Consider the following 24,364-nt stretch of genomic DNA (forward strand, 5'->3'; position numbering starts at 1 on the left):
GGATATCAGATTCTCATAGTCTTAAATCAGATTGCCTTGAATGTATCAATCACACTCTTAACAACATGGTAAATTTTACGATGAAGAAGATGTTCCGCTACCATGAATGTATTAGATAATATACATTAGATTCTGGAGTGTTCATCCTTGCTAACTTTTATTTTATTTATTTTATTTTTCTGAATTAATTTATTATTCATGAGCTGCCCATCTTGTCCAGAGATGATTCTGGGAAGCTTATAAATATTAAAACTAGTACATAATAATATAAGAAAGGGGAATAACTAATTGCTCAGTACTGAGTGACTGATGAGAACAGAAATGGTTTAAAATACAACTGACTTTATTGAACAACAGCAGAATAGCTAGAACAATTCTTGGTTCCTCTGACAGCTTTTTATACTTGAGCTGTCAGATGGGTAACCAATCATACTTGTGGGGATCTCATATGATTATTTTCATGACTTCCATGAATTGGTGTAACCCTTTGGTGAAAGAAAAAGAAGTTAAGGGACCCAAGTATGTCCAGCCTATCGAAGAGAAGGATTAAGGGGGATATGATAATTGTCTTCCAGTACTTATGGGGATCTCATAGTGAAGAGATCATTAACTTATTAAAGAGAGATTCAAACTCAAAGTAAGGAGAGGTTTGCTGACAGTGAGAACAATTAATCAATGGAATAAAAGTTTACTGGAGAGTTGACTGGGAAGGTATAAAACCTTTTGAGCAGGGACTTGGACTAGAAGATCTGAATTCTGAATTGAATTTAGCCATGATATGCTCTTTTATCTGATACAGATATAGGGTTGGAAGGGACCTTCTAAGTCATGTAGTCCAACCCACCACCCAAGGAGTTATTTATTTATATTGAAGAATATTGGGCCTATGACGGAACCTTGTGATACACTACTGCTTACTTCCCTCCATGTAGATGTAGTGTCATTAAGGACTACTTGCTGAGTACGGTTTGTCAGCCAGTGACAATTCCATCTGGTGCTGATGCTATCTATTCCACTTTTTTTATAGCTTACTAAGAAGTTGGTTGTCAAATGCCTTGCTGAAGTCTAAATATATTATGTCCACAGTATTTTGCTGGTCTACTAGTTTAGTCAATATGTTGAAAAATGAAGTAAGATTGGTTTGGGATGATCTGTTTTCAGCAAATCCACGCTGACTTCTAGTTATTACTTTACTCATTTCTAGATTTTTTTTTAAATTATCTTTTTGATGTTAGGCTGATTGGTCTGTAGTTTCCTGGATCTGCTCCACCACCCCCCCCTTTTTTTTTTGAAGATGAGAACCATCAGTGCTTTTCTAGTCCTCTGGTAGTTCCCTTGTGCTCCAGGATTTTTTAAAGATGTTGTACAGTGGTTCTGAGATGACATCTGCCAGCTCCTATAGAACTCCGGGATGTAATCCACAAAGTCCCAGTGATTTGTATTCATCAAGATCAGAGGGGAGTTCTGTTACCATTTTTTATGTTTATTTTAACATTTATTTCTAGTCTTTTAGAGTTATGTTTTTTATACGTTGCGCTATAATTTCTTTTTGCATGAAGACCGATGCAAAAATGAGTTAAGCTGCTCTGCTTTCTCTCTGCTACATGTTATTTCTTTGCTGTCTTCTCTCTTTGGTGGATCAACTGTTTCCTTGATTTCTTTTTCTTATTTATATGTTGGAAGACACTTTTTATTATCTTTGACTGACACCTCTCATAGTAGACAGTTCCAAATTGTAAGTTCTGTAAAAAAAAGTTCTGTAAAAGAATGAAACAAACAAAGCAAACAGATTTATTTCCAGGACTAAATTTCATTGAGTAACCCTTGCTTAAAAATAATCTCCCTAAGTTCTTCACCCTGTTTATGGTTTAAAAAAAACACTAAATAGGTAACAGGATTTCTCAGGTTTTCAGTAAATTAGAATGGTCACCTCTGATGAATTCCAACATGACAGTCACTCTCTGCCAAAGTTTATCACTTGGAAAGATTGAACAAAGTGGGATAATCAGTACCACCACCGGATGAATTTGCAACTCACTGACCAACCATACTCAGTTCTCAATGGAACTACATCTATATGGAAGAAAGTATGCAGTGGGGTAACAAAAATTGTGACTTAGGCCCAGTAGTCTTCAACATCTTCATAAATAATTTAGATGAATGAATAAAAGGGAAACTCATCAAATATACAGGCAGTGCCACGCTGAGGGGAACAGCGAACACTTTAGAAGATAAGCTCAAGTTTCAGAATGACCATGACAGACTTGAACATTGGGCCTTATCTAACAAAATTCAGTGGTCAGAAAAGTAATATTTTACACAGAGGCAAGAAAAACAAAATGCACAGATGCGCACTAGGTGATACCTGGCTCAACAGTAGTAACTGTGAATGAAATCTAGGTGTCCTAGTAGAACCACCACTAAAGTATGCTGCAGCTGCCAAAAAGGCTAATGTACTCCTAGGGTTCATAAACAGGTGGATAATTTCAAGAAATGATAATACTAGTAAAACTACACTTGGAATATATTATCTAATTCTGGTCACCATGAGAAAAAAATATATATATGATGAGATGAGATGACAGCAACAAAGAATATAAGGAGTCTGGAGACTAAATTAAATGATGAAAGAAGAAGGAACTTGATATGTCCCATGTAATAATGAAGAAGACTATGGATAATATGATAACAGTCTTTCAGTCCTTGAGGGGATGTCACAGAGACAAGGGAGTCAATTTATTCTTCCAAGCAGCTGAAGGCTGGACAAGAAGTAACAAGTGGAAGGTCATTAACAAGAGATTCAACATAGAACTAAGGAGAAATTTTCAGACAGTGAAAACGATTAATCAAATGATCATTTTGCCTCTGGAAGTTGTGGGTACTCCATCACTGGAGGTTTTCAAGAAGAGATTGGACAGCCATTTGTCTCTAATGGTATAGGGGGATCCTGACATAGGAGGAACTTGGGCTAGAAAACTTCCAAGGTCTCTTCCAACTTTATCATTCTGTCTTCTAGGATTCCTCTTGGTTATTTGCACCTGACAATGGGTCTACAATTATATTATGGGAACTGCACATTGTGAATAGTGCTACTATTCATGAGCTTGTTGTGGTTCCAAAGATTTAATCTGGCCCTTCTTTCTTCAATGGTTACTTTCCAAGAAAATTAAGACTTAAATTCTCGGGCAACAATGCTATAAGTGTGTTTGAAATGGCTGCTGTCAGTTATGGAATATTGTGGTTTGGCAAAGAACCATTTCTTCTTAAGTATAGTAAACATCATCCTCTTGTCACAAATGATGAATTAAACCTCGTTGACCTTTCTTTTCTATTTGACATCATCCTCTTGTCCAGGTGAGAACATCTCAATGACAGCTCACAAATGACAAATGAAGTCTTCTTGTCCTTTTTTACTATTGGGGTTGTGATTCAGAAGGGCTTTCAGCCTCCAAAGTCAGTACCCCACAAAAATATTTTCAGTTTTCCTTGCCTTGTAAAGAACTTTCCTTCAACTGATGAGTGGCTTTAAATGGATACTAACTTCCTGGAGAAAATACTTCTCTGAGGGTCACTGCCTAACCTTTTTTTTTTTTTTTAAGATTAAGTTACAAAAAGGCTTAGGCTTAGGGTTTGGTATCTTTTTCAAGGGCCAGTGTCATATGAATTAAGATGTTGAATTGGATTCAGGACAGCCATGTTTAAGTTTCTAGTTACCATAAATTTCATTGGTTTGACATTAATTTTCTTAGGCAAGATTGGCGCTGTGAGGATGGATCAGAAGTGATTTCATGAATATCTTGTGCTCCATGTAGGAAATGTGGGAAATTGATGTAAGAGAATAACTACATTCTTGAATGTAACTCTTAGGCAAAAAATTTCTTAGATTACATTGATGATTTTCTGTTTATGTTTTTTTTTGCTTTGACCAATATAATATAATTTGATTTAATTTCTAATAATTCCTAAATTAGGACAATAGATTATAACAGACCAGCAAATTCAACACAAATGTCACAGGTAAATAGGATAAAAAGGGAAAAATAATTGTTTTAAAATATCTAAAACTGTATTGGCCCAGCCACAACATTCTGTACAAATTATAGGACAGTACTTGGCTACGGTCAAGGAAATAAAAACAGACTGATCCAATAATAAATCTTGAAATAAACCATGATACTGGATAGAAATCCAAGCGATGACTTTGACCTAGACAAGAACTGTTTTACATAAGCAAAGAGGACTGAAGGGTTCTTGAAGCTGCAAATTTATACATACATACATACATATATACACACACGCACGCACGCACGCACGCACACACACACACACACACACACACATATATATATACACCTGTACATATATTCATCTATTTGAATAAAATGCAACTAGAATTTTTTTTGACTAAGCTACTTGATTCCTGAGCAAAAGTAGCTACATAAAATATCTTTTCATAATGGAGATAAAAGAACAAATAAATGATGATTTTACAAGATGAAGGAGCATAACCCAGAATGTGGAAGAAGAGATGGAGAAAAAAAACTAAAATTGTTTACAGAAAAATTTGAAAACGATACATTAAGGTTGTGTGTTAGACAAAAGTGTTAGAAACTTATTTTTCATGTGTTGTTTTGATGAACAGCTAAAATCATTTGTCCAGAAATTTGGCTTATGGAGTGCTTAATTATCAATCAGTCAAGAAACTTCCTATAGTCAATTCATAAAAAGGAGAAGGACAAGTTCCAGTTCTAGCAAAGACAATTTTGATTAAAACTATTTTTAAATTAAAAAAAAAGTTGTCAAAATACAGCATATTTTAAAAGTAATACAGCAAATGTGACCACATTCAGAGAATTGAAAACAGACAAAAATAATTTAGACACAATTAATCTGAATGACCTGGAAATGAATAACAATCATAGGGAAAAACTATGTGATGATCGAGAGGTTTCCATGTCTACTGACTGTGAGTGATCATCTCTTCTTCAGGAGCAATGAGGAATGACCTTGATCATGGGATTCTGATTTCTTAATCTCTTTTCTGTTCAATCACTCTAAAACAGAACCACATTCTCACTTCAAGAGAACTCATTGAGTAACTCATTTTTAAGATGATTGAAAGAGAAAGCTTTTCCTCCTGTTTTCTACTATGAGAGAAGAATTTAGAAATTTTAGATCAGATTCAGCATCAAACTGAGATAAGAAAAGCATTAAACACAGACCATATTTGCTGAAGTATGCTTATATTATAATACTGGTTTATCATTTATCCCCCCCCCCCTCAAACAGAAAGGTTAAATTCAGCATAAGAAGTGGCTTGAGATACTTTTATAGCTCTTCCCCCAACAGCATTGCAATTTTAATTAGTTTGGTCTCATTGAGGGAGAGGAGATCTGGTGATGGTAAGGGGAGAAATTCTGAAAGAAAACAAGCTGGCTACCAAAGAGAGTTTCAAAGGCTCATATATCTGCTTGTTTCTAAATGAAGAGAAGGTTGTTTTGCCTTTGTCCTCTTGGAATGAAGCTGCTGTTTCTACTGTGACTTCTCTTTCTAACAAAATTGCCTAACAGTGTAATCAAAAGTAGAGTTCCCTAAGGGAAAACAAATGTTTTTGAGTTCTCTACAAAGGGAGAAATCTATTATGGCATAGAGGGTTTTTCCCCCTGTAGTGAAGTCAGGGGTTCCTTAGGCCAATGCATTGATATGGATTCAGTCTATCCCAAAATAACATCATTTTTGAAACTCTACTAGTCAGTTCATTGATCTCAGTGAATGGCAACCAGTACTAAATGCTAGCAATATTGAAAGGATGTTAGATTGCTGAAAAAGTGCCTCTTACTCAAATAATACTATGGAAACCAACTCTTGGCATTTGAGGCCCCATGCCCAAGAGGCCCCAACTTTTGTTGTATTAACATGTGAGCCAACGACAGCCTTCATAAGAGCATTTAATCCTTACCTTTTGGCTTTTGCTTTGAGGGATGTTGTCAAAGAAGCTTTCTAGATGTCATTGTTGGAGTGACAAGCACTAAGCCAGTTGGAAAACTGCCCTCCAGTAATATTGTTACAAGTTTGAAGTTGGGCAAATCCTTTAGCAAACACCTTCACATATAAGGGCATGAATGAAGCTGAAGAACATGCTTCTCACCGTCAACAGGAGAAGAGCTCAGGTTGGCTTGGAAGCAGAAGGAGATTTCCTGTCCGCAAGCCCATCCAGGCTCCAAAATGATCCAAGCTCTCTTGGTAACTATATGCTTAGTGGTTTTTCCATATCAAGGTAAGATGTTTTCTTTGGTTTCCTTCATCAAATTCTTACTGCTAAAAGTCTATGGCACCCAAAAGGTTTCTATGGTTTTTCTTTTGATACTTAACCAAAATTTGCTCCACTTCAGTTTCGACAGACTGAGCAAAAGAGTTCTTGCTCTCAAGGATCACATTTGTTGTAAAGTTATATAGATCGTTTTCTGGAATTTTGTCAAGATAATAGATCCTAAGAATCCTAATATCCTCAGAAGAAAATCATATTCAATGTGAAGAAAAGGTTTTCCAATAATGTGAGTAAGAGGATTAGAAGACTGAAGAGGAGACACAGAGTTTGTGGCAAAAAAGGTTCAGGAAGCAAAATGTTAATAATGTAGTATGGTTTACTGAATTGTGTGAATCAGACTATTATAATTTGTAGTTCCTCATGTTATCCTTATCATTCAGTGCACAAACTTGCACATTCGGTGAGATATATTTATTTATTTTTCTGATTATTCACACTCCAAAATCTTTCTTTTGCAGCTGCCCAAATCACTTTCTCTAGATAGTCTCCCATCGGTCAAACATAATTCAGCAAATTTCATAGCCAAAGAAAACCTTGATTTCCACTAGAAAAAGATTCCATTCTTCACTGATAATTGAGTAACAAACTGAGTTGTGAATGTGAGAATGGTGGAATAACATCCCAAAGTAATGCAAACCTTTCTTCTTCTTCTCCCCTCCCCCGTTACAAAGGGAGCTCTATAATCCTAGAATCTGGGAATGTTAATGATTATGAAGTAGTGTATCCACAAAAAGTCCCTGCATTGCCCAAAGGAGGAGTTCAGAATGCTGAGCCAGAGGTAAGAAAGAGATCTCAGCAAATTACTTCTTGCCAGCCAACAGAGTTTTTGGTATTTCTTTGCTGCCATGTAATGATTACCTGGATCTTTGCATTACAATCTATATGCCTGTTTAATTAATTAATTAAATCATTCATTCATTCATTTATTCATTCAACAAATTTACATGGCTTCCCATTTCACATAAATTTGAGGAGACTCTTGGTAACTTAGCAGAGAATTTCCTAATATTAATTGGCTACTATAGCTAATAAAGTATTTCGAAACACCCAGCCATATAGGGAAGAGGGATTGAGCAGGGAATTAGCTTGAGAATGAGATCTTGAATTTATGCTTAAATTTAATTTTATAGTGCCCTTCAATCACTAGATTAAATACATTAAATTTAATAAATAATTTGGCCACAGCTCTCCATTTGACACAGGTGTGGAGTTGTTAAGAAGGTACACATTTTATTTGCCTATATTTAAAAATCAACCCTGAATTCTTTGCTTTTCAGACTAACTATGAAGATACAATGAAATATGAATTTAAAGTGAATGGAGCGCCAGTGGTCCTTCACCTAGAAAGAAATAAGTATGTTAACTCAGAAGTTCTCTTAACTTTACTAGAACTAGAGCTAAAAGAAAGTATATCATTTACATTACCCCAAAACATCACCATTGAAATTAGTATGGCTGTCCCTGTACTGTAAACATTGGAAGTCAATGAAGTCCTAGTGCAATTTAATATTAGTATTAAGACCGAGATACATAGCTGGTGCATTAAGAGTGACGGCCTGGCTTTGATTTTACAATGCATCTTACTTTTGAGCAACCTATATCGATAAGATTGTATTTTGCCTCTGGATGACTGAGAATCTCCATAGACCATTCTATATGTGCCTCTAAATGTATAATGCATTTATTGTTAAGTACAGGCTATAAAGAAATTCCCCTATATATGGGCATTCCTGTGTCACTTTATCTTGTACCACTGGAGAGATTTCATATTAAATTCTAATGTGTGCTTTAGAAAGTCTAGTACCCCCTTTTGTTTGGTTTAAATATGAAGGCTATCCAGATTTCAAGAGCAGAATCTGAATGATCACATTTTGGCATGGAAGTGGAAGACTAGCAAGGAACGTGTAGATTGGAAAAAGAGAATGCAATGCCAGAAGGCATAGTTGTGACACTAGGAATGGAAAGTGACTCCATATATTGGTTTAAAACTTCAAGACAGATGCTTCGGTATGAAGCTTCAAAGCATCCATTTCTTTAAGGTTTCTTCATTTTACTCTTAAGTTAATAGAGCTATGCGGCTCTCCTTTATAAAACCAAGGAGTTTCATCAAATTCACTTTTTTCATTCTTTTCAGAGGACTTTTTTCCAAGGATTACACCGAGACTCATTATTCCCCTGATGGCAGAGAAATTACAACAAGCCCTCCAGTTGAGGTAATATCCAGGGTGTCTTACTTTTAGGAAATTAATTGAGAGGAATATTGAGCACTAATATTCCAAATATGTAAGTACCAGGCCAGGCTACTCAAACAAGGACTGTAGAGCTGTAAAGTATCTTATACTGAAATAGTCATGTAAGGATGTATGGATTGTTAAACCCAGTTTGTTTCATTCATTGAATTGGTAGGGCAAGAATTCAATCAACCAGTTCTTTCCTACTGGTTAAAAGCAAACATTCTGGGGAGTGAGTTTCACAAATAGATTGATTATGAGAACATCAGGTTCATAAGATCTACATTTTGATTTTTAAAGCAGATTACTGTGATCAATTCAGAATCATTTGTTTGTAATACTAAAAATGAAAAAAAACCACTTTGATCCTTATTACAGGTGTAGTAAGTTATAATACTCTCTATGGTGCAGTGGCAGAAGGTCACCAGCAGTTTTTCATTCAGTTGTTGTTTCCTGAGAAGTATCAAGTACTGTAATCTCTGCTAGGCCCCTTTTTACCAGTGCTTCGTAAAGTCATTGGCTTCTTCCCCCCAAAATGATATAAAAGTGCATCACCTGTCTCCAAAACTAATCTACTTCTGGCTTAGCCTCTTCAAAGTTCATACAAATTGTTCCTACTGAGTGTGTAACAGAAATCTCCTGACTTTAATGCTACATGGATCCTGCTTCCAGATGATGCTAGGAATTACATCTCTGTGTAAATTTCCGAAAGCTTTCATTAGGCAGGCTCAAGGGAATAACAATTAATTGGTATCATTAGTAAATGTGGAATTTTAAATACATTATGGTACGATTTCAGAATGTAGGACAATCATCAAGTTTGAAAGTTTGTTCAGCAAATCCTTGGTTCATCAGTAGAGTTGATCTCCAAGAATACAAGGTTGATGGAGAAAAAGGCTTGTAATTTTAACAACACATTCTCTATTTTTCTTTTGGTTGTCTGCCCAAAATTTCTTAGTATTTTACCATCAATGGGGCTCCCCCTGCAGTGTGACTTGTTTTTATGGACAGTTGTATTTAGTCTGTTCATTTTGGAACAATCAATATTAAGCAAGTCTTCTGTCCCCTAAAATCAAAATGTTCTGAATAATTGCTTTCTTAATATTTCATTCATGTGGTGAAATACATTGGAACCGCACTTCTGTTCATCAAATCATACTACAAACAAGCTTTAACCAATGTAATCTTCTTGCCTCCACACAGGATCACTGCTATTATCATGGACACATCCAGAATGAAGCTGACTCAACTGCAGTCATCAGTGCATGCAATGGCTTGAAGTAAGATAGTCCCTTATCTTTTATTTATTTTGTTAAGAATAAAATGCTCCTCTTGGAGATGTCATAATTAAATTGAAGGACATCAGTTATTCATGCAAATTAGTTGGGTTTGATCTAAGCCCTCTGCAGAATTTAGAAAGACTTTGGTTGAGAAGTGCTGCTGCCAGCCAATAGAGACACTAGGGAGCTAAATCAGGTTTGTATAAAGGAGCTGCTAAGCCCATATCTTCTTTGTATATAGGAGGTAATGTTACAGGTAGAGAAGATAAGTAAGCTTCAGATTCTATACCTTGCTAGAATGTCTACAGGAAGAGGCACACAGACTTTGCAGTTCTATCCAGAAACACCTCCTTGGAAGTCACTCTGCACACCTTCTCCAACCAGCTAGATATCTTAGCCACATAAGGACCCCACAATTCAAAGTCATTAGTCATATTCAATGTTGTCCAAACAGCTGTTATTGAAGGAAGACTTTAAAAGATCCCCTTTGTACAGAGACTATTTCCATACAGTGGAGGAATAAAGGAAATGATGGAACATAACATAATAACAACAGAGTAATAAAAGAAGAACAGGATGATAGAATAATGGAATTGGAGGGGATCGTAGAGGTCTTCTAGTTCAATCTCCTGTTCAAGTACAAGACCTATTGTATATCATTCTTGACAAATGGCTGTCAATCTCTCTTTAAAAACCAGTGGTGATGAAACATCCACATCATCTGAAGGTAAACCTTTTCACTGTTTAATTGTTCCAACTGTCAGGAAATCTCTCCTTCGATCTATTGTTTCTTGTTATGCCTTCAGATACTTTGGAGAATAGATTGTCATGCTTTTAATCCCAATATTCTCTTCTCTTAGTTCTCCATCTGTGACCACCCCTTTATATATTGTTTTACAGAGGACATTTCAAGCATCAAGGGAAGACATACCTTATTGAACCCTTGAAGCTTTCTGACAATGAAGCCCATGCAGTCTACAATTCTGAAAATATAGAAAAGGAGGATGAGAGCCCCAAAATCTGTGGGGTAACTGATACTTGGGAATTGGATGAGACTGTCAAAATGAACTCTCAGTTAAATAGTACTCCTGAAGTAAGTCTTACATTAAAATCTCATGTATATAACATGGTTAGATAACAGGGATTCATTTACTTGTTTCTCAAATGTAAAGTAAAAGAGAAATTCTTTGGGGGTTGTGGTGGTGATTGGATAGAATTCATAAGGGAGGAGCCACCATTTCTAAATACTTTATCCTCAGCAAGTTGTGGTTAAGTTATATACATTATGTTTAATTCATCCTTAATTGGTCCTTTATTTCGAATGTTCTAGTCTTAATATCTGCTCACTGTCACTTTAGTCAAGCTGGATCTTTTGCAGCAGAGTTAAGAAAGTGACAGTAAAATAGCAAGGAGAGAATGTATCCAAGGAGAGGATGTATCCAATGGTTACACAGAATGTACTTTAATCTGGCAAGATTCCTGTTTATAGGAGAGCAGCAATAAAGAAACTTCTCTGAGCAATTAATCATTTTGTTCTTGTTGATTGTGTCAAAAACAATACTCAAGTAATCATTTTAAAATTACATCAAAGAAAGATATAAATCTTTGACCATTTAGAGTGTGTTCAGTGGGTCAGAATGTCAGATTTTCTCCCCTTATCTTGTCATTGATGCATAGTGTGATATCATTGCAGGCAGTGTCTAATTCAGGGTTAGTCAACCTTTTTATACCTACCACCCACTTTTTTATCTCTGTTAGTAGTAAAATTTTCCAGCCGCCCAGCGATTCCACAGTAATGGTGATTTATAAAGTAGGGAAGTAACTTTACTTTATAAAATGTATAAAGCAGAGTTACAGCAATCCCCTACTACCCATCATGAAAGCTGGAACGCCCACTAGTGAGCAGTAGGGACCAGGTTGACTACCACTGGTCTAATTAGTTCCATAGCAGGACCACATCACCATATTTCTCATATGATTGGTTGAGATCCTTTGTTTGAGAAAGGGGAAGAAAAGTGGGAAAGTCATTGGAGCATCAGGCTGAAAAATTTGTCAAAGAAAGCCATTCCTATTAAATTCTGTTCAGAACTAGGTATTCATATATAAATTTATCTTTAAGTATTGGATTATAAATTCCAAAAACAAATTAATTGGAAAGAAGTGCCACACCATAGTAATACAAAGAAAGTGATTCGTGTCATGACATACTTTTTTTAAAGGTGACAACTTTTGTTACTGCTTGACAATCCATTGCATAATGTACTTTTTCCTCAAAAAATTAACAGCACGTTCTCTGACTCAGAGTTCCACAACCTTTCCAGCTTTGCAGACTGGCAGGAGGGAGAAGGGATTGTTCCCCATGAACAGCTGGATCATGCGTGTGCCCAGCTCCATTTGTGCGAGGAGTGAGCAAATGGAGCATATCCATCCATACTTTCTTGCTGCCCATGCAAGTGGAGATGCCCATGCTTATGCCAATTCTCACCCACCACTTCCAAGTATTGGGCTATCTCCCAGGGGTTGGGGAACCCCACTCTAAGGGCTAAAATTTAAACAATCTGTCTCCCTATAAATGTCTTCTTCAAAGAGCCAATATTTCTAAAAGGACAAGTATTTTGACCAGAGAGTATAACAAGCAGTTTTATTATTATCTGATGATGACCAAGATTCTTGTTGGCTGCTGGGAGCAACATGTCTAAACAGCCTTTTGCTTTTTTTTTTTTTTTTTTTTAGCAAGACAGATACTGGCACGCCAAAAAATATATTGAGTTTTTCATAGCTGTGGACAACAGAATGGTAAGTATCTGGGATATAATTCCCATTAATTTCTGCCTTTTTTTAATGTGGACATTTTGGAAGACATTAACAAACATCCAAACTGGATTTCTCTTAACATGTGCTTCATCATAAACTTTGATATTTCTTTTTGTTATTGGACCCAACCAATATTTACAAAGTTAGGAGACATTTGTGTAAATATACTCTAATTTGCACATTTATTCTTCCTGGATTCCATCTAAATTTATTTTTATCTCACACTGGTTAAACAGTTATATAGGTTTCTTTGAAACTTTCCTGCACAATTTCTATATCCAAGTTGACAACACATAAAGAAAAAGATGTCTAGTGGAGAACGCTTCTGTTTCACTTCTCTAAACATGGAAATATGGTATCCAATTTAGGAAAGCATCTCAGTAGGGTGACCAAAATTTTCTCCAACCAGGAGGAGAGCACAAGTATGCTGCTGAAAAGTTAATAATTTTGATATATTAATGGCACAAATGTAGACTAAAAAATCAGCAGAAAAGAATTATTTGGATTGCTTGAATAAAAAGTAATATTTTGTCTAAATAAAAAAAATCAATGATCCTTTCACTAATATGTTCTTTATCTTCCTCCTTCTCTCCCTTCTTCATATAATCATGATTTCATCTTAACTTTTTTTAAATCTTTTCTGTAGTACGTGAAATACGAGCGCAATTCAACTTCTATAAAAACAAGAATATATGAAATTATCAACACTTTAAATATGGTAAGAGGACATGGCAAAAATTATTTCACTTGTTGGATTTAAACTTTTCTCAGCCCCTTCCCAGTTTTTCACTGTGTTCACATAACACACTTAACCAGGTAAAGAGAACTTGGAGATGGACTTCTATAAGAACGCTAACTTTTGTGGCTTTGAGTGAGGCAAAATAAGGTCATTAGGCCAGCTGGTGATCCAGCATGTAAGGCCATCCCAGGAAATGGGTTAATTGAGTAACTAGTTTAATAGGCCTCTTACGTGAATACAGCCACTGTGTTGAGAGGTAGCCAATCCATAAGTGTTGCAAGAATACAGTCAGAACAGCACCTGTAGCTGGATTCTTTGAAAGCTGTGGTTAATGGTTCTGAACTTGGACATTACAAAGAGATGGACAGAGTCAGCCAATTGATTGTGAAATTGATCCCTGAGAAGAAACCTGGAGAGAGGAACTTAATTTGACTTGGATTGTGGTACCTAGGAGGAGATACACTCATATTGTACTGTCCTATTAGCCTTCTTTACATTTTCACTGTTGATGATCTGTTGGAATCAGGGAGACAGCAGAAAGATCAATGAGCCAAATATCCCTTCAGTCCTCCTCCTCTTCTGTTCCTGATTAAAGAGAATAATCAACTACACAAATTTCATTGACTATTGATTCATTTATTATTGTTATTGTTATTATTTGCCCAATATATGGAGTCCTTAGTGCTGTCTGAACTTGTTGGTTTCCTTGCAGACATTTCATTATCTGACTAAACAACTTTAGAGCAGAAAGGAGGTTAGGTTAAGGTTTATTCAACTTGTATACCGCCCTATTCCCAAGGGACTCAGGGCGGCTAACAAACCAAAAGGAGGGGAAATACAAACAGAACAGAAGACAAACAAAATTAAAAACAAAACAACAATCACAACAGTTTGTGAACTCGTCAGCCCCAGGCCTGCTGGAACAGCCACATCTTAGTGGCTTTGCGGAAAGCCGGAAGGGTTGTGAGGGTCCGGATCTCCATGGGGAGTTCATTCCAGAGGGCCGGAGCAGCCACAGAGAAGGCCCTCCCCAGAGGGGACGACAGACGACATTGGCTAGCGGATGGTATTCCGAGGAGGCCTAATCTGTAGGATCTAATTGGTCATAGGGAGGAGCACCAAGGACTCCACCATTCAACCTTGAGCTACAAGGATTTCTCTTCTATTGATGCCTAGATATTTTTTTCCCTTCACCTGCCCATAGAAGCCAATATCAGTTGCTTTTTAATCTTGAAAGGTTTCTACTTGTATTTGAGTTTCTGATTGTTGCCATGTCCACCTGACAGATGATGAGACCTTTGCGAATTCATGTTGCACTGGTTGGCATAGAATTTTGGAACAACAGAGATAAGATTAACGTGACGGAATCAAACGAGGCCACTTTGGAGTTATTTGAAACATGGAGAGAAACAGATTTGCTGCCACGCAAAGGGAATGATAATGCTCAATTACTCACGTACGTCTCATTGTGGGGAAAGGGAGAGGGATGTCTGGGAGTGGAGTATTATGGGAAGATTAGTGCTTGTACAGCTTTTCCACTCTATGCTGTGTACTTTAAACCATATGTGAACCAGGGACGTGCAGTCACTAGAGGCAGGGGAGGCGGGGCCTCACCAGTCTCCTAAGGGAAAAGAAAGAATTTTAAATAATTTTTAAAAAATAATTAAAGCCAGGGTAGTTGCTACCAGATTCAAAGTCACAGTGGCTTGGTGTCTGCTCTCAGTGTTAACTATGGGAGGAGGCCAGAGAACTCGGGGCCTCTTTTGCCTAAGGAATTGTTCGCCTTTTAAAAGTTAAGGAGGAGTTAACAAGCGAAAACTTTCATATGCAAATTAGGCACTGATTCTCCCGACTCCTGATCGGGGAGCAGCGAATCATGCCTTATGAGCATGCTTACGTTGAGCACGCTTATGTTGGACGGACAAGAGGAGAGTTGAGAGAGTTTCCACAGCTGGAAAAGGTGGATCGGACAGAGGGAGGGGGGAGGATTCAAATTTATTATAATTTAATTTGTAATTTTTTTATTGTGAGGTTTGTGTGTGTGTGTTTTTTTCTTTCTTCACAGCGGTGGGGTCGAAGGAGGCAGGGGGGGTGGGGCGGCGGAGTGCGGAGGCGGCAGGGACGTTCTTGCCGGTGTGTCCCAACAGGCCAAGTGTCTCGTGTTTATGTCCGCCATAAACGTGAGACACCTGGCCTGTTGGACACAGTGGTGGCGGGGGATGAATGTGCTGGGTGGGCTGGCTGGCTGGGGAGGGGGGAGCCCTTTAAAGCCCTGCTACCGCGCCTTCCCAGCAAGACTTCATTTCAGCTCGCGGTTTCCCTTGCCTGCCTTAACCAAAGCTTGGCGCCCTGCCTCTGCTTTCGCGCTCTCCCTCTCTCAGCTGTGCAGCAGCTTCGGCGGCAGCTCTCGGCCTATGGCAGCAACATTGCACAGGCTGTGGAAGGAGGTGGAGGAGGAGGGGGAACCAAGAGAGGCTTTTACCGGGCGTGCACCCCACAGCCAGGACCGTCATTGCGCCTCAAGCTGCGTTTCTTCCTGCAAAGCCCTTCGGGCATCAGGCGGAGCTCTTGGGTTGCCCGAAGGGCTTTGCAGGAAGAAACGCGGCTTGAGGCACAATGATGGTCCTGGCTTTGGGGCGCATGCCCGGTAAAAGCCTCTCTTGGTTCCCCCCTCCTCCTCCTTCTCCTTCCACAGCCTGCGCGATGTTGCTGCCATAGGCCGAGAGCTGCCGCCGAAGCTGCTGCACAGCTGAGAGAGGGAGAGCGCGAAAGCAGAGGCAGGGCGCCAAGCTTTGGTTAAGGCAGGCAAGGGAAACCGCGAGCCGAAAGGAAGTCTTGCTGGGAAGGCATGGCAGCAGGGCTTTAAAGGGCTCCCCCCTCCCCAGCCAGCCAGCCCACCCAGCCCATTCCTCCCCCGCCACCACTGTGTCCAACAGGCCACGTTGCTGGGAGGAGAAAGCTTGGGCTGCAGAGCAGAGTTTGAACTGCCGAGTCACATGCGGTGAGCTTCATGGCCGGTGAAGGTCCCGCTCTATGGCGGATGCGGCGCCGGGGCTTCGGCGGGGCTTTCACGCTTGCCTCACTGGCGATGAAGCTCACCGCACGTCACTGATGTCAGTCAACTGCTTTTTTTTAGATGAGAGCTGGTTTTGAGAAACAGTTCAAATACTGAGATTGATTTCATTTCACTTGGATTTAAAATTGAAACTCAAATGATTATCCTGCTATGCTTTGCCTCTACTTACACATGCATTTTTAATTTGATTAAGTAATGCTTTGGTTCCCACTCTGCATCAATTAAATGAATGCTTGCATTACACAACAGATAAACCAAGAATAAAGTAAAATAATAAAATATCCAATCTATTTTTAATTCTTAGCAATTCACACACACACACACACACACAAGCTCTTTTTCATAGCTGAAGAGCCAACTTTGTCAATGTCAAAATACCAAAAGCACATGGAATGCTGTTACCTCTCCCCCACCAAAATGGTAACTATTTATCTACTTATGTTTATGTGCTTTTGAACTGCTAGGTTGGCAGTTTCTAAGGGGTCTTCTAATATGAAAAGCATGCCATCTGCAAATGCCTGTGGCTTGTATTTCTCTTTTTAAATTTCCATTTTTTTTATTTCTTTATTTTGTTGAATATTCCTGGTTAACATTTCCAAAGGGGTATAAATAGCAGCGGCAACAGTGGATATCCCTGTCTAGTGCCTTTTTTTAATATCAAAGTTCTCTCTCATGTCCCCATTTATCATCACCTTAGTTGATTATTTATTATATATTGCTTTAATCATATTAATAAATCTCTCTCCAAAGTCCAGTTGTAATAACATAAATTGCCAATTAATGTTGTCAAATGCTTTCTGGGCATCTAGAAACATTAACCCCATTTATTTTCTAGGATGCATTTCATAATATTCCAATGTGTTTAAAATCACTCTCATATTGTTTTTAATCTGTCCCTTGGCAGAAATCCATTCTGGCCTAAATGTATAAATTCATTCAAATACTTTTAAAATCTCTCTGCTATTGTCTAAGCATATATTTTATAGTCCACATTCAGTAAAGATATTGCCCTGTAATTTTTTTTCTGCATTAAATCTGAATCATCTTTTAGTATGAGAATGCTGTTTTCTTCCATCCATGAGTTTGGAATTTCTGCTTCTAGCAGTTCTTCAATATATACTTCCAACATCACTGGGTTTAATGTCTCTTCTAGTTTTTTGTAAATTTTTGCCAGTAGCCCATCAAGCCCTGATGTTTTGTTATTCTGTTGTGTCTTAATTATTCTTCTGTCCATTTCTTCATGGTTATTCATTCATTCATTCAACATATATTTAACCGTGTCCGGTACTTTAGGGAGTACGGATTGTTCCAAATACTGTTGTATATTATTTTCCAGAATGTTCTCCTTATCATACAGTTTCTCATAATATTATTTTTATGGGTTTTTTTCCTCCTCATTCTGGTAATGAAGAGTCCCTTTCTCATTGATCTCCCCTTCTGTCTTATAGGGCCATTGACTTCAAAGGAGATACTGTAGGATATGCTCCCATGAGAAGCATCTGCGAGTCAGACGACTCTGTAGCAATTATTCAGGTTAGTAGAAATGATACCTGTTACCTATTTGTACTCAAATGAAAACGCCTATATAGGCATAACTTCTTTACAAATAAAGAATCTTCTTTTTTATCCAAATCATTTTCATCCATCTTTATTTGCAGATTTGACATTTCTGGGTCCTGCCTCAATTGATGGCATTTTGGTACAATGCATTCTAGACATGTAGATTGAGCTTTTTGTATGCCATGAGCTATATATCAGAAGGTGACAATATATTATAATGTTTCTGGAAGAGTCTAACTGTGCTCTGATTGGCAAATAAGCAGGTTACAACAGATTACAACACTCCCAAATAATGCTTCTGAACCATATTCTTAGCAATCCTAATGACAAACATGAATCACTCTTGTTTTCTTACAAGAAATTTAGGATCTAGATTGCCTATGATTGAATTAATGCGCATTGAGAAAATGAGGGAATTCTAAACCTACTTAAAAAGGAAAAAAACTGCAGTATTTTAAGACTCTACAAGAAAACTATATTCTTTAAGGTGATAATATGCATTTATTGAGAAACAAATAACTTAATTTTTGTTCACATAGAAAGAATTGAAAAACATGGCAATAAAAAAAACTCATAAAGTTTTGTTTCTTAAGAAGCACAGTTAGGATTCAAATAGTACGAGGTAATTCTAAACTTGTTTGCTCAAGAAAGTCATTTTTATTCAGAAATAATAATTCATTCTTAAGCCTGTTTAGGACTTCAGCCTTCAATATTGTGAAAATACTAACTCGCACAAAAATTGCTGAATATTTTTGGACAGAAGTTGCCTGTTAAGTTTTAATTACTAAATAAATGAAGATAGATGTATAATTACTTTATATTCTCATGTATGTTTTGTGTTTTGTTTGTCCGTGTGGTGTTTTTCTATTCTGTTTTTAAAGATGAAAACATTCAATAAAAATTATTTAAATAAATAAATAAATGCAGACAGTGGATGGATCAGTTTGGATCTTCTCCTTTGCTGTAACTTCCGGGATTTAAAGTTTTCTTCTGGATGTATTTGTGTATGTTCTGGAGTCTTGGTGGGCATGCATTCATTCAGAAGAGCTACCTAGATGAATTCTGAGATGGTATCCTCAACTCAAAATTTTTCACTTAGTCATCATTTTTAGACAATTAATGTTAATGATAATTGAATTCACTTTCAGTTTCTTGGCAGACTAACAATAAACAAAGTATTCTCTTTTCTTTAGGATCATACCGAAGATACAGGTTTGATGGCAACTACAATGGCCCATGAGTTGGGTCATAATCTGGGCATGAGTCATGACACAAATGGCTGTAATTGCCCTGCTGACACATGCATTATGACTCCGCAACTAACGTAAGGATTGAGGAACACTTTTAATGCCTTTCCAATTAAGTTATTTTTTAAATACTTGCAATTAACTGTGAAATTAAATATAGTGAGGACTCACAAAAATTAAATAGTTAGGAAGTTATAAAGGTGGAACTGCTCTCAACAATTGAATAGCAATCATTCAGTAGCTTCCTCCAAAACACAAGAGTTTAAAGAAACAGAATAGCCCAAGAGACAAAACATCCAAAATTTCCACAATAGGAAGCAGAATGGGGGGGGGGGAGGATTATTGTTTTCCCTTGCCCCTTGTAACATAAAAGGTATGTTACATCTCTGACATACATTGCATTCTTCTGAAACTAACAGGGAACAACATACAGGGAGTGATTGACTTACAACCATTTGTTTAGCAACCATTTGAAGTAGCAATGGCACTGAAAACAGTGATTTATGACTGGTCCTCACAGTTACAGCCTTTACAGCCTCCCTTCAGTCACAGAATTAAAATTTGGGCAGTTGACAACACCAGTATGTATTTATGGTGGTTGTAGCATCCTGCATTCATGTAATTGTCATTTGTGACTTTCCCATCTGTCCTTCCATATGTAAAGTCAAAGGAGCAAGCTGGAGCCCCTTAATGACTGTGTGATTCACTTAACAAAGTGGCAAAACTGATTATAAAACTCAGCATGACTCACTTAACAACTGGCTTGCTTGGCAATGGAAATTCTGTGGCAGCAAGTCAAGGACTAGCAATATTTTGTTCCAGGTGCATGTTTAGCCTTTGCTTCATCAAGAGGGAAAAAGAAAAGGAAAAACGAAGCAAAACAAATTGATGAAATCTTCTCAGCAATTGTCTATTGCAAAACTCCCCATAACCTTTGTGTAAGAGTTGTAAGATCTTGTCTATTTTATGACCACCTGCAGATTGTCTTTGTGTTCTTGTTTTCAGCCCCTAACCTGAGGGCCAATGATTATATTCCTATTGATTTGTATTAATATTAGAAAGATGTATGGGTGGGCTTATGATAACATGTTTGCATCTATTTAAGAATGCAGCTTCAGAGGTCAGTGTGACACCGCTGATATTATGACCTTTTCAACAAAAGAATTCAACAATTATTAGTTTAAGGCAAATAGAGAGTTAGTATACTTAGCTCTCTATGTGCCTCAAAGTATTCATTGCTATAAAAAGTATTCTCTCTCCAAAAAAGAAAAAGAAAAACAAGTTCCCACTATTTCCCCTTCAATTTATATTATTGTCCTTCCACAGAGAGGCTGCCTAAAAATGAAAATGAAAGGCAGCCCATTGAAACTGAAGAAGAAGCTCAATCAACTAATATCCCATGGAGCTCTCACTGAAAATTTATTTGGTTAAAAAAGGAAAGAAAATTGGTGGATATAAAACTGAGAGAGCATAATCTGGGAGTAAGATCAAGGGAACAAATAGTTCTCTTACTCACTTTGTTAGCTTTAGAGAAAAGATTCACTAACAAATCACTTTGTTAGCTTTAGAGAAAAAAATCACTGTATTTCTTCATTAACCATCCCTTTTCCATCTTATATGTTTTTGCAATGAATTCTGTTTCTAGTTCAGATATGGATAATGTCCTGATCTTACTTTGTTTCATCTCTGCAGTGATGTCCCTCTCTATGACTTCAGCTCTTGTAGTGTTGAGCAATGCAAGACGTATCTAACTTCAAAACTCCCAGAATGCATTCTCAACAAACCCTTGAAAACAGATATTGATGCACCTGCAGTTTGTGGAAATTACTTTGTGGAGACGGGAGAAGAATGTGACTGTGGCTCTCCTGAGGTATTTTTTTTTTTAAATCAACAAGAGTGTTTTCAAAAATTTTCTCCTTCAAAAATCATCTGGCTATCTAAGTGGTTTAAGCCATGCAATAGGTTGGCTTCTGAATGGCATAGGTTTATGTGCTTTATCTACATGCATGAATGCTGTGGCTTATTGGATTTGAGGAACCAGTCATGGAGGAATAAAGAACTGGTATCTCACTAACAATTGGGGAAGACAGCATAGTTTTAAACATGGGTGATTTAGCTCTCCAACAAAATTCTTCCCTACTGAAAACCCTATTTTGTTGACATGGACACATTATCTGTCCCACTATTTTCCTGACTGCTTCCTCCCAGAACTTATGATCTTTGATCTATGCTCTGATCCCTAATGATATTTTTATAAGAACTGTGATTTCCTGAAGTGATCTCTTTATATTGTTAAATACACATATAATGGTTTGTAAGAATGTCCTTGAGAGACAAAATAAGGAGGAATAATCTACTCAATGGTCACATAAGTGTGACAGATTAGCCTGCTGAAGCAAGGGGACAAGGCAATCGTCTCAAGGAGAACAGATCCCACCTATTCTTTTGGTCCATAAAAATGAGAGGATAGAAATGTACATTCAGTATTTAAAGATTCTGCTACTGTAACCTTAAAATAAGGGTAGTGTTAATATTCATTGTTGGTGCTTCTTCTTTGAATTACCTCCAAGGCTGGCATGAAGATTACAAAATCCCTCATGAATAAGAAAGGAATAGGGGCTCAATTGGGAGGTGAGGATATGTTTATTTGTTTTATTGTTTTCACATAGGAAATATCAGATAAGTCTGTTTCACATAGATATGCAATCAGCCGTTTATAATAACCAACTGTTTGTGCATTTGCTAGCTTTAACCCATAAGAGGGAACCCATTAGAGACATATCTTTTCCTTCTCAGTTTCCCTCTTCAAAATAGACCAATAAAAAAAGACCAGGCTGAGAAGTCTATGACATCATTTGATATGTTTTGCTTTTCAGGATTGTAAAAGTACCTGTTGTGATGCTGCAACTTGTAAGCTGAAACCTGGGGCACAGTGTGACGCTGAAGAGTGTTGTAAGAAATGCAGAGTAAGACTTGTTTATTTTTAACACCAAGAGAGATTTTACTCTGCTCCATACTAGCCATATAAAAATGTAATATCTCTTGGCTGCTTACTATGATCAAAACATTTTAATCTATTCCTATCCCATCTTCCAGCTTATTTGACCCTTATGAACATATCCATAGGGAGGATAATGTAACAAAATTTCAGCCTTGTCTTATTTGAAAATACCCACTTTCTGTACATTAAATCTCTGAAAATAATAAATTTGTTCTTTGATTGACTTTGCATGGATGTCCAATTTAAATAAATGTGCCTAATGTTTGAGATTGATGCCCTAACTTAGCTCCTTGACTTTTGGGAAGGTTCTGGGAGGTCTCTGGTAATGCTGTGACATTTTTCTCACTGAGATTTTTAGGATGGAAATAGGTTTAAGAGATTTCTGGAAATAAAATTGCTTCTCTCCCACCCCCTCCTTAAATTCTCTACCTGATTTCTAAAGCTCTAAATTCAGTTATTTTGGTGGCACATTCTGGAAGTGCTGCAGGTTCATGAAGAGAGAGGTGTAATTTCCTCATTCCTTCCATATGGGGTCCCAGTTGACTCTGCAATGAACGTTTTGAGCATAAGTCCCAAATCATTTTGTTCTTTCCATATTTTCATCACAAGCCCAGATTCATAAGAAGAGAAGACATTTTTCAGCACCACAGAAAATTCTGTGAATGCTTCTTCCCATGTAAGAAAATAAAAATATATCATGAGAAGTTCATCAATTAAACTTTGGCTGCTTTTTCGAGGCAGCCCAATTGATTTTCACTTCATGGTCAGCCAATATGTAAGTCTTGTGTTTCAGGAATCGGGCCTTTCATTGCAATCATTTTCCCATAGCAAAGAAGACAGGCTGCAACTGTCTTCTAGGCACAATACACAATTGCAAAATGGCAATTTTTGCAAGGGATGCCTTACTTAGTAGTCCTCAAGAAGATGAAGAGGAAATTTTGAAATGTGTTATGAATCATAGTTTGACTCTGATCTCTGCTGCTAAAGAATTATAGATGGGAGTATTTTCCATTCTCACCCACAGTTTAAGAAAGCAAGAAAAGTGTGCCGGCCAGCAAAGGATGACTGTGACGAGGCTGATCTCTGCACTGGCCGATCGGCTGAGTGTCCCACAGATAGCTTCAAGAAGAATGGAGAACCATGCCAAAACAACCAAGGTTACTGCTACAATGGGAAATGCCCCACCATGCAGAAACAATGTTTTATTCAATTAAATGAATCGGCAGGTAAGTCAACCAGAGGATTTCAAAAGTAGTTTTATTGAAAAAGAATAAGACAGTCATTGCATAAATCAAAGATTTTCTCCTTGGTATCCATAGTAAATCATGATTACATATTACAGAGTAAGAAGGAGCCTTGGGGGTCTGCTAGTCCAACTCCCTGCTCAATCAGGAAACCATATATCATTTCCCATCTTTAAAAATCTCCAGTGTTGGAGCACCTACAATTTCTGAGGGTTTTGTAAAGATGGAAAAAAATTTCAAGATGAAGTTCTTTCTTTGGAGGCTTTAGAGACCAGCCCTCCGGATCTTCTGAAAGCTCCAGTCATCCTTTGAGAACATGGCCAATGGTCCAAGATGATGGTAGTTGCAGTCAAGAAATCTGGAAAGACAGAGTTTGGGGAAAGGATCTTTTGTTGGTTGTGGATACATTCCCAAATTGGACAAAGATATGAGCCAATCTCAATGAGAGATAGTATAAATTGATTATGGGACTGTGTGCTAAGAATATTCAAACCCCAGGATCAAACTTTTCTTTACATTTGGCACAATAATTGAAGAAAAGATCTTGGGGGATGTTATTTTTGTCACTCATTACTCCTGACTTTCAGACTACTCACAAAATTTTCAGCATGGTTTTATGTTGAAAAGGAAACTGAAAATAATTTTCCCTTTTTCATATAAGGTAGATAGTTTTCAGTAAGCATGGAGATTTATCTTGGCCATAAATCAGTGGTGCAGTGAGGCTTTGCATATACAAAACCCAAATAAATGTTTGGGGTCATTAAATAAAGAGTCAGAATTAACAGAATAACTGAGTTGGAAGGAGCCTTGTAGATCTTCTAGCCCAACCCCCTGATCAAGAGGG

The 24,364-nt window shown here is 37.4% G+C and overlaps 1 protein-coding gene across 2 annotated transcripts in view; it reads left to right on the forward strand.

The window, feature by feature from the left end:
• The first annotated feature begins 6,137 nt into the window (after positions 1-6,137).
• LOC106557098 (zinc metalloproteinase-disintegrin-like) overlaps positions 6,138-24,364 on the forward strand; it is a 31,561-nt gene continuing 13,334 nt past the window's right edge. The window contains exons 1-14 of one of the 2 annotated variants that reach the window (XM_087703605.1): positions 6,138-6,277; positions 7,000-7,106; positions 7,606-7,682; positions 8,463-8,541; positions 9,763-9,839; positions 10,740-10,932; positions 12,573-12,635; positions 13,300-13,371; positions 14,679-14,848; positions 17,917-18,001; positions 19,222-19,352; positions 20,968-21,145; positions 22,152-22,241; positions 23,301-23,502. In XM_087703605.1, the coding sequence (XP_087559731.1) occupies positions 6,226-6,277; positions 7,000-7,106; positions 7,606-7,682; positions 8,463-8,541; positions 9,763-9,839; positions 10,740-10,932; positions 12,573-12,635; positions 13,300-13,371; positions 14,679-14,848; positions 17,917-18,001; positions 19,222-19,352; positions 20,968-21,145; positions 22,152-22,241; positions 23,301-23,502 (1,576 nt within the window). In that variant the 5' untranslated portion in view covers positions 6,138-6,225. The remainder of the gene's footprint in view (positions 6,278-6,999; positions 7,107-7,605; positions 7,683-8,462; positions 8,542-9,762; positions 9,840-10,739; positions 10,933-12,572; positions 12,636-13,299; positions 13,372-14,678; positions 14,849-17,916; positions 18,002-19,221; positions 19,353-20,967; positions 21,146-22,151; positions 22,242-23,300; positions 23,503-24,364) is intronic. The other variant, XM_087703604.1, reaches the window with a different exon arrangement.

Source organism: Thamnophis sirtalis, unplaced genomic scaffold (genome assembly GCF_051295495.1).
Source record: "Thamnophis sirtalis isolate CommonGarterSnake01/CBP01778 unplaced genomic scaffold, rThaSir2_p1.2 scaffold_2, whole genome shotgun sequence".
Lineage (NCBI taxonomy): Eukaryota > Metazoa > Chordata > Lepidosauria > Squamata > Natricidae > Thamnophis > Thamnophis sirtalis.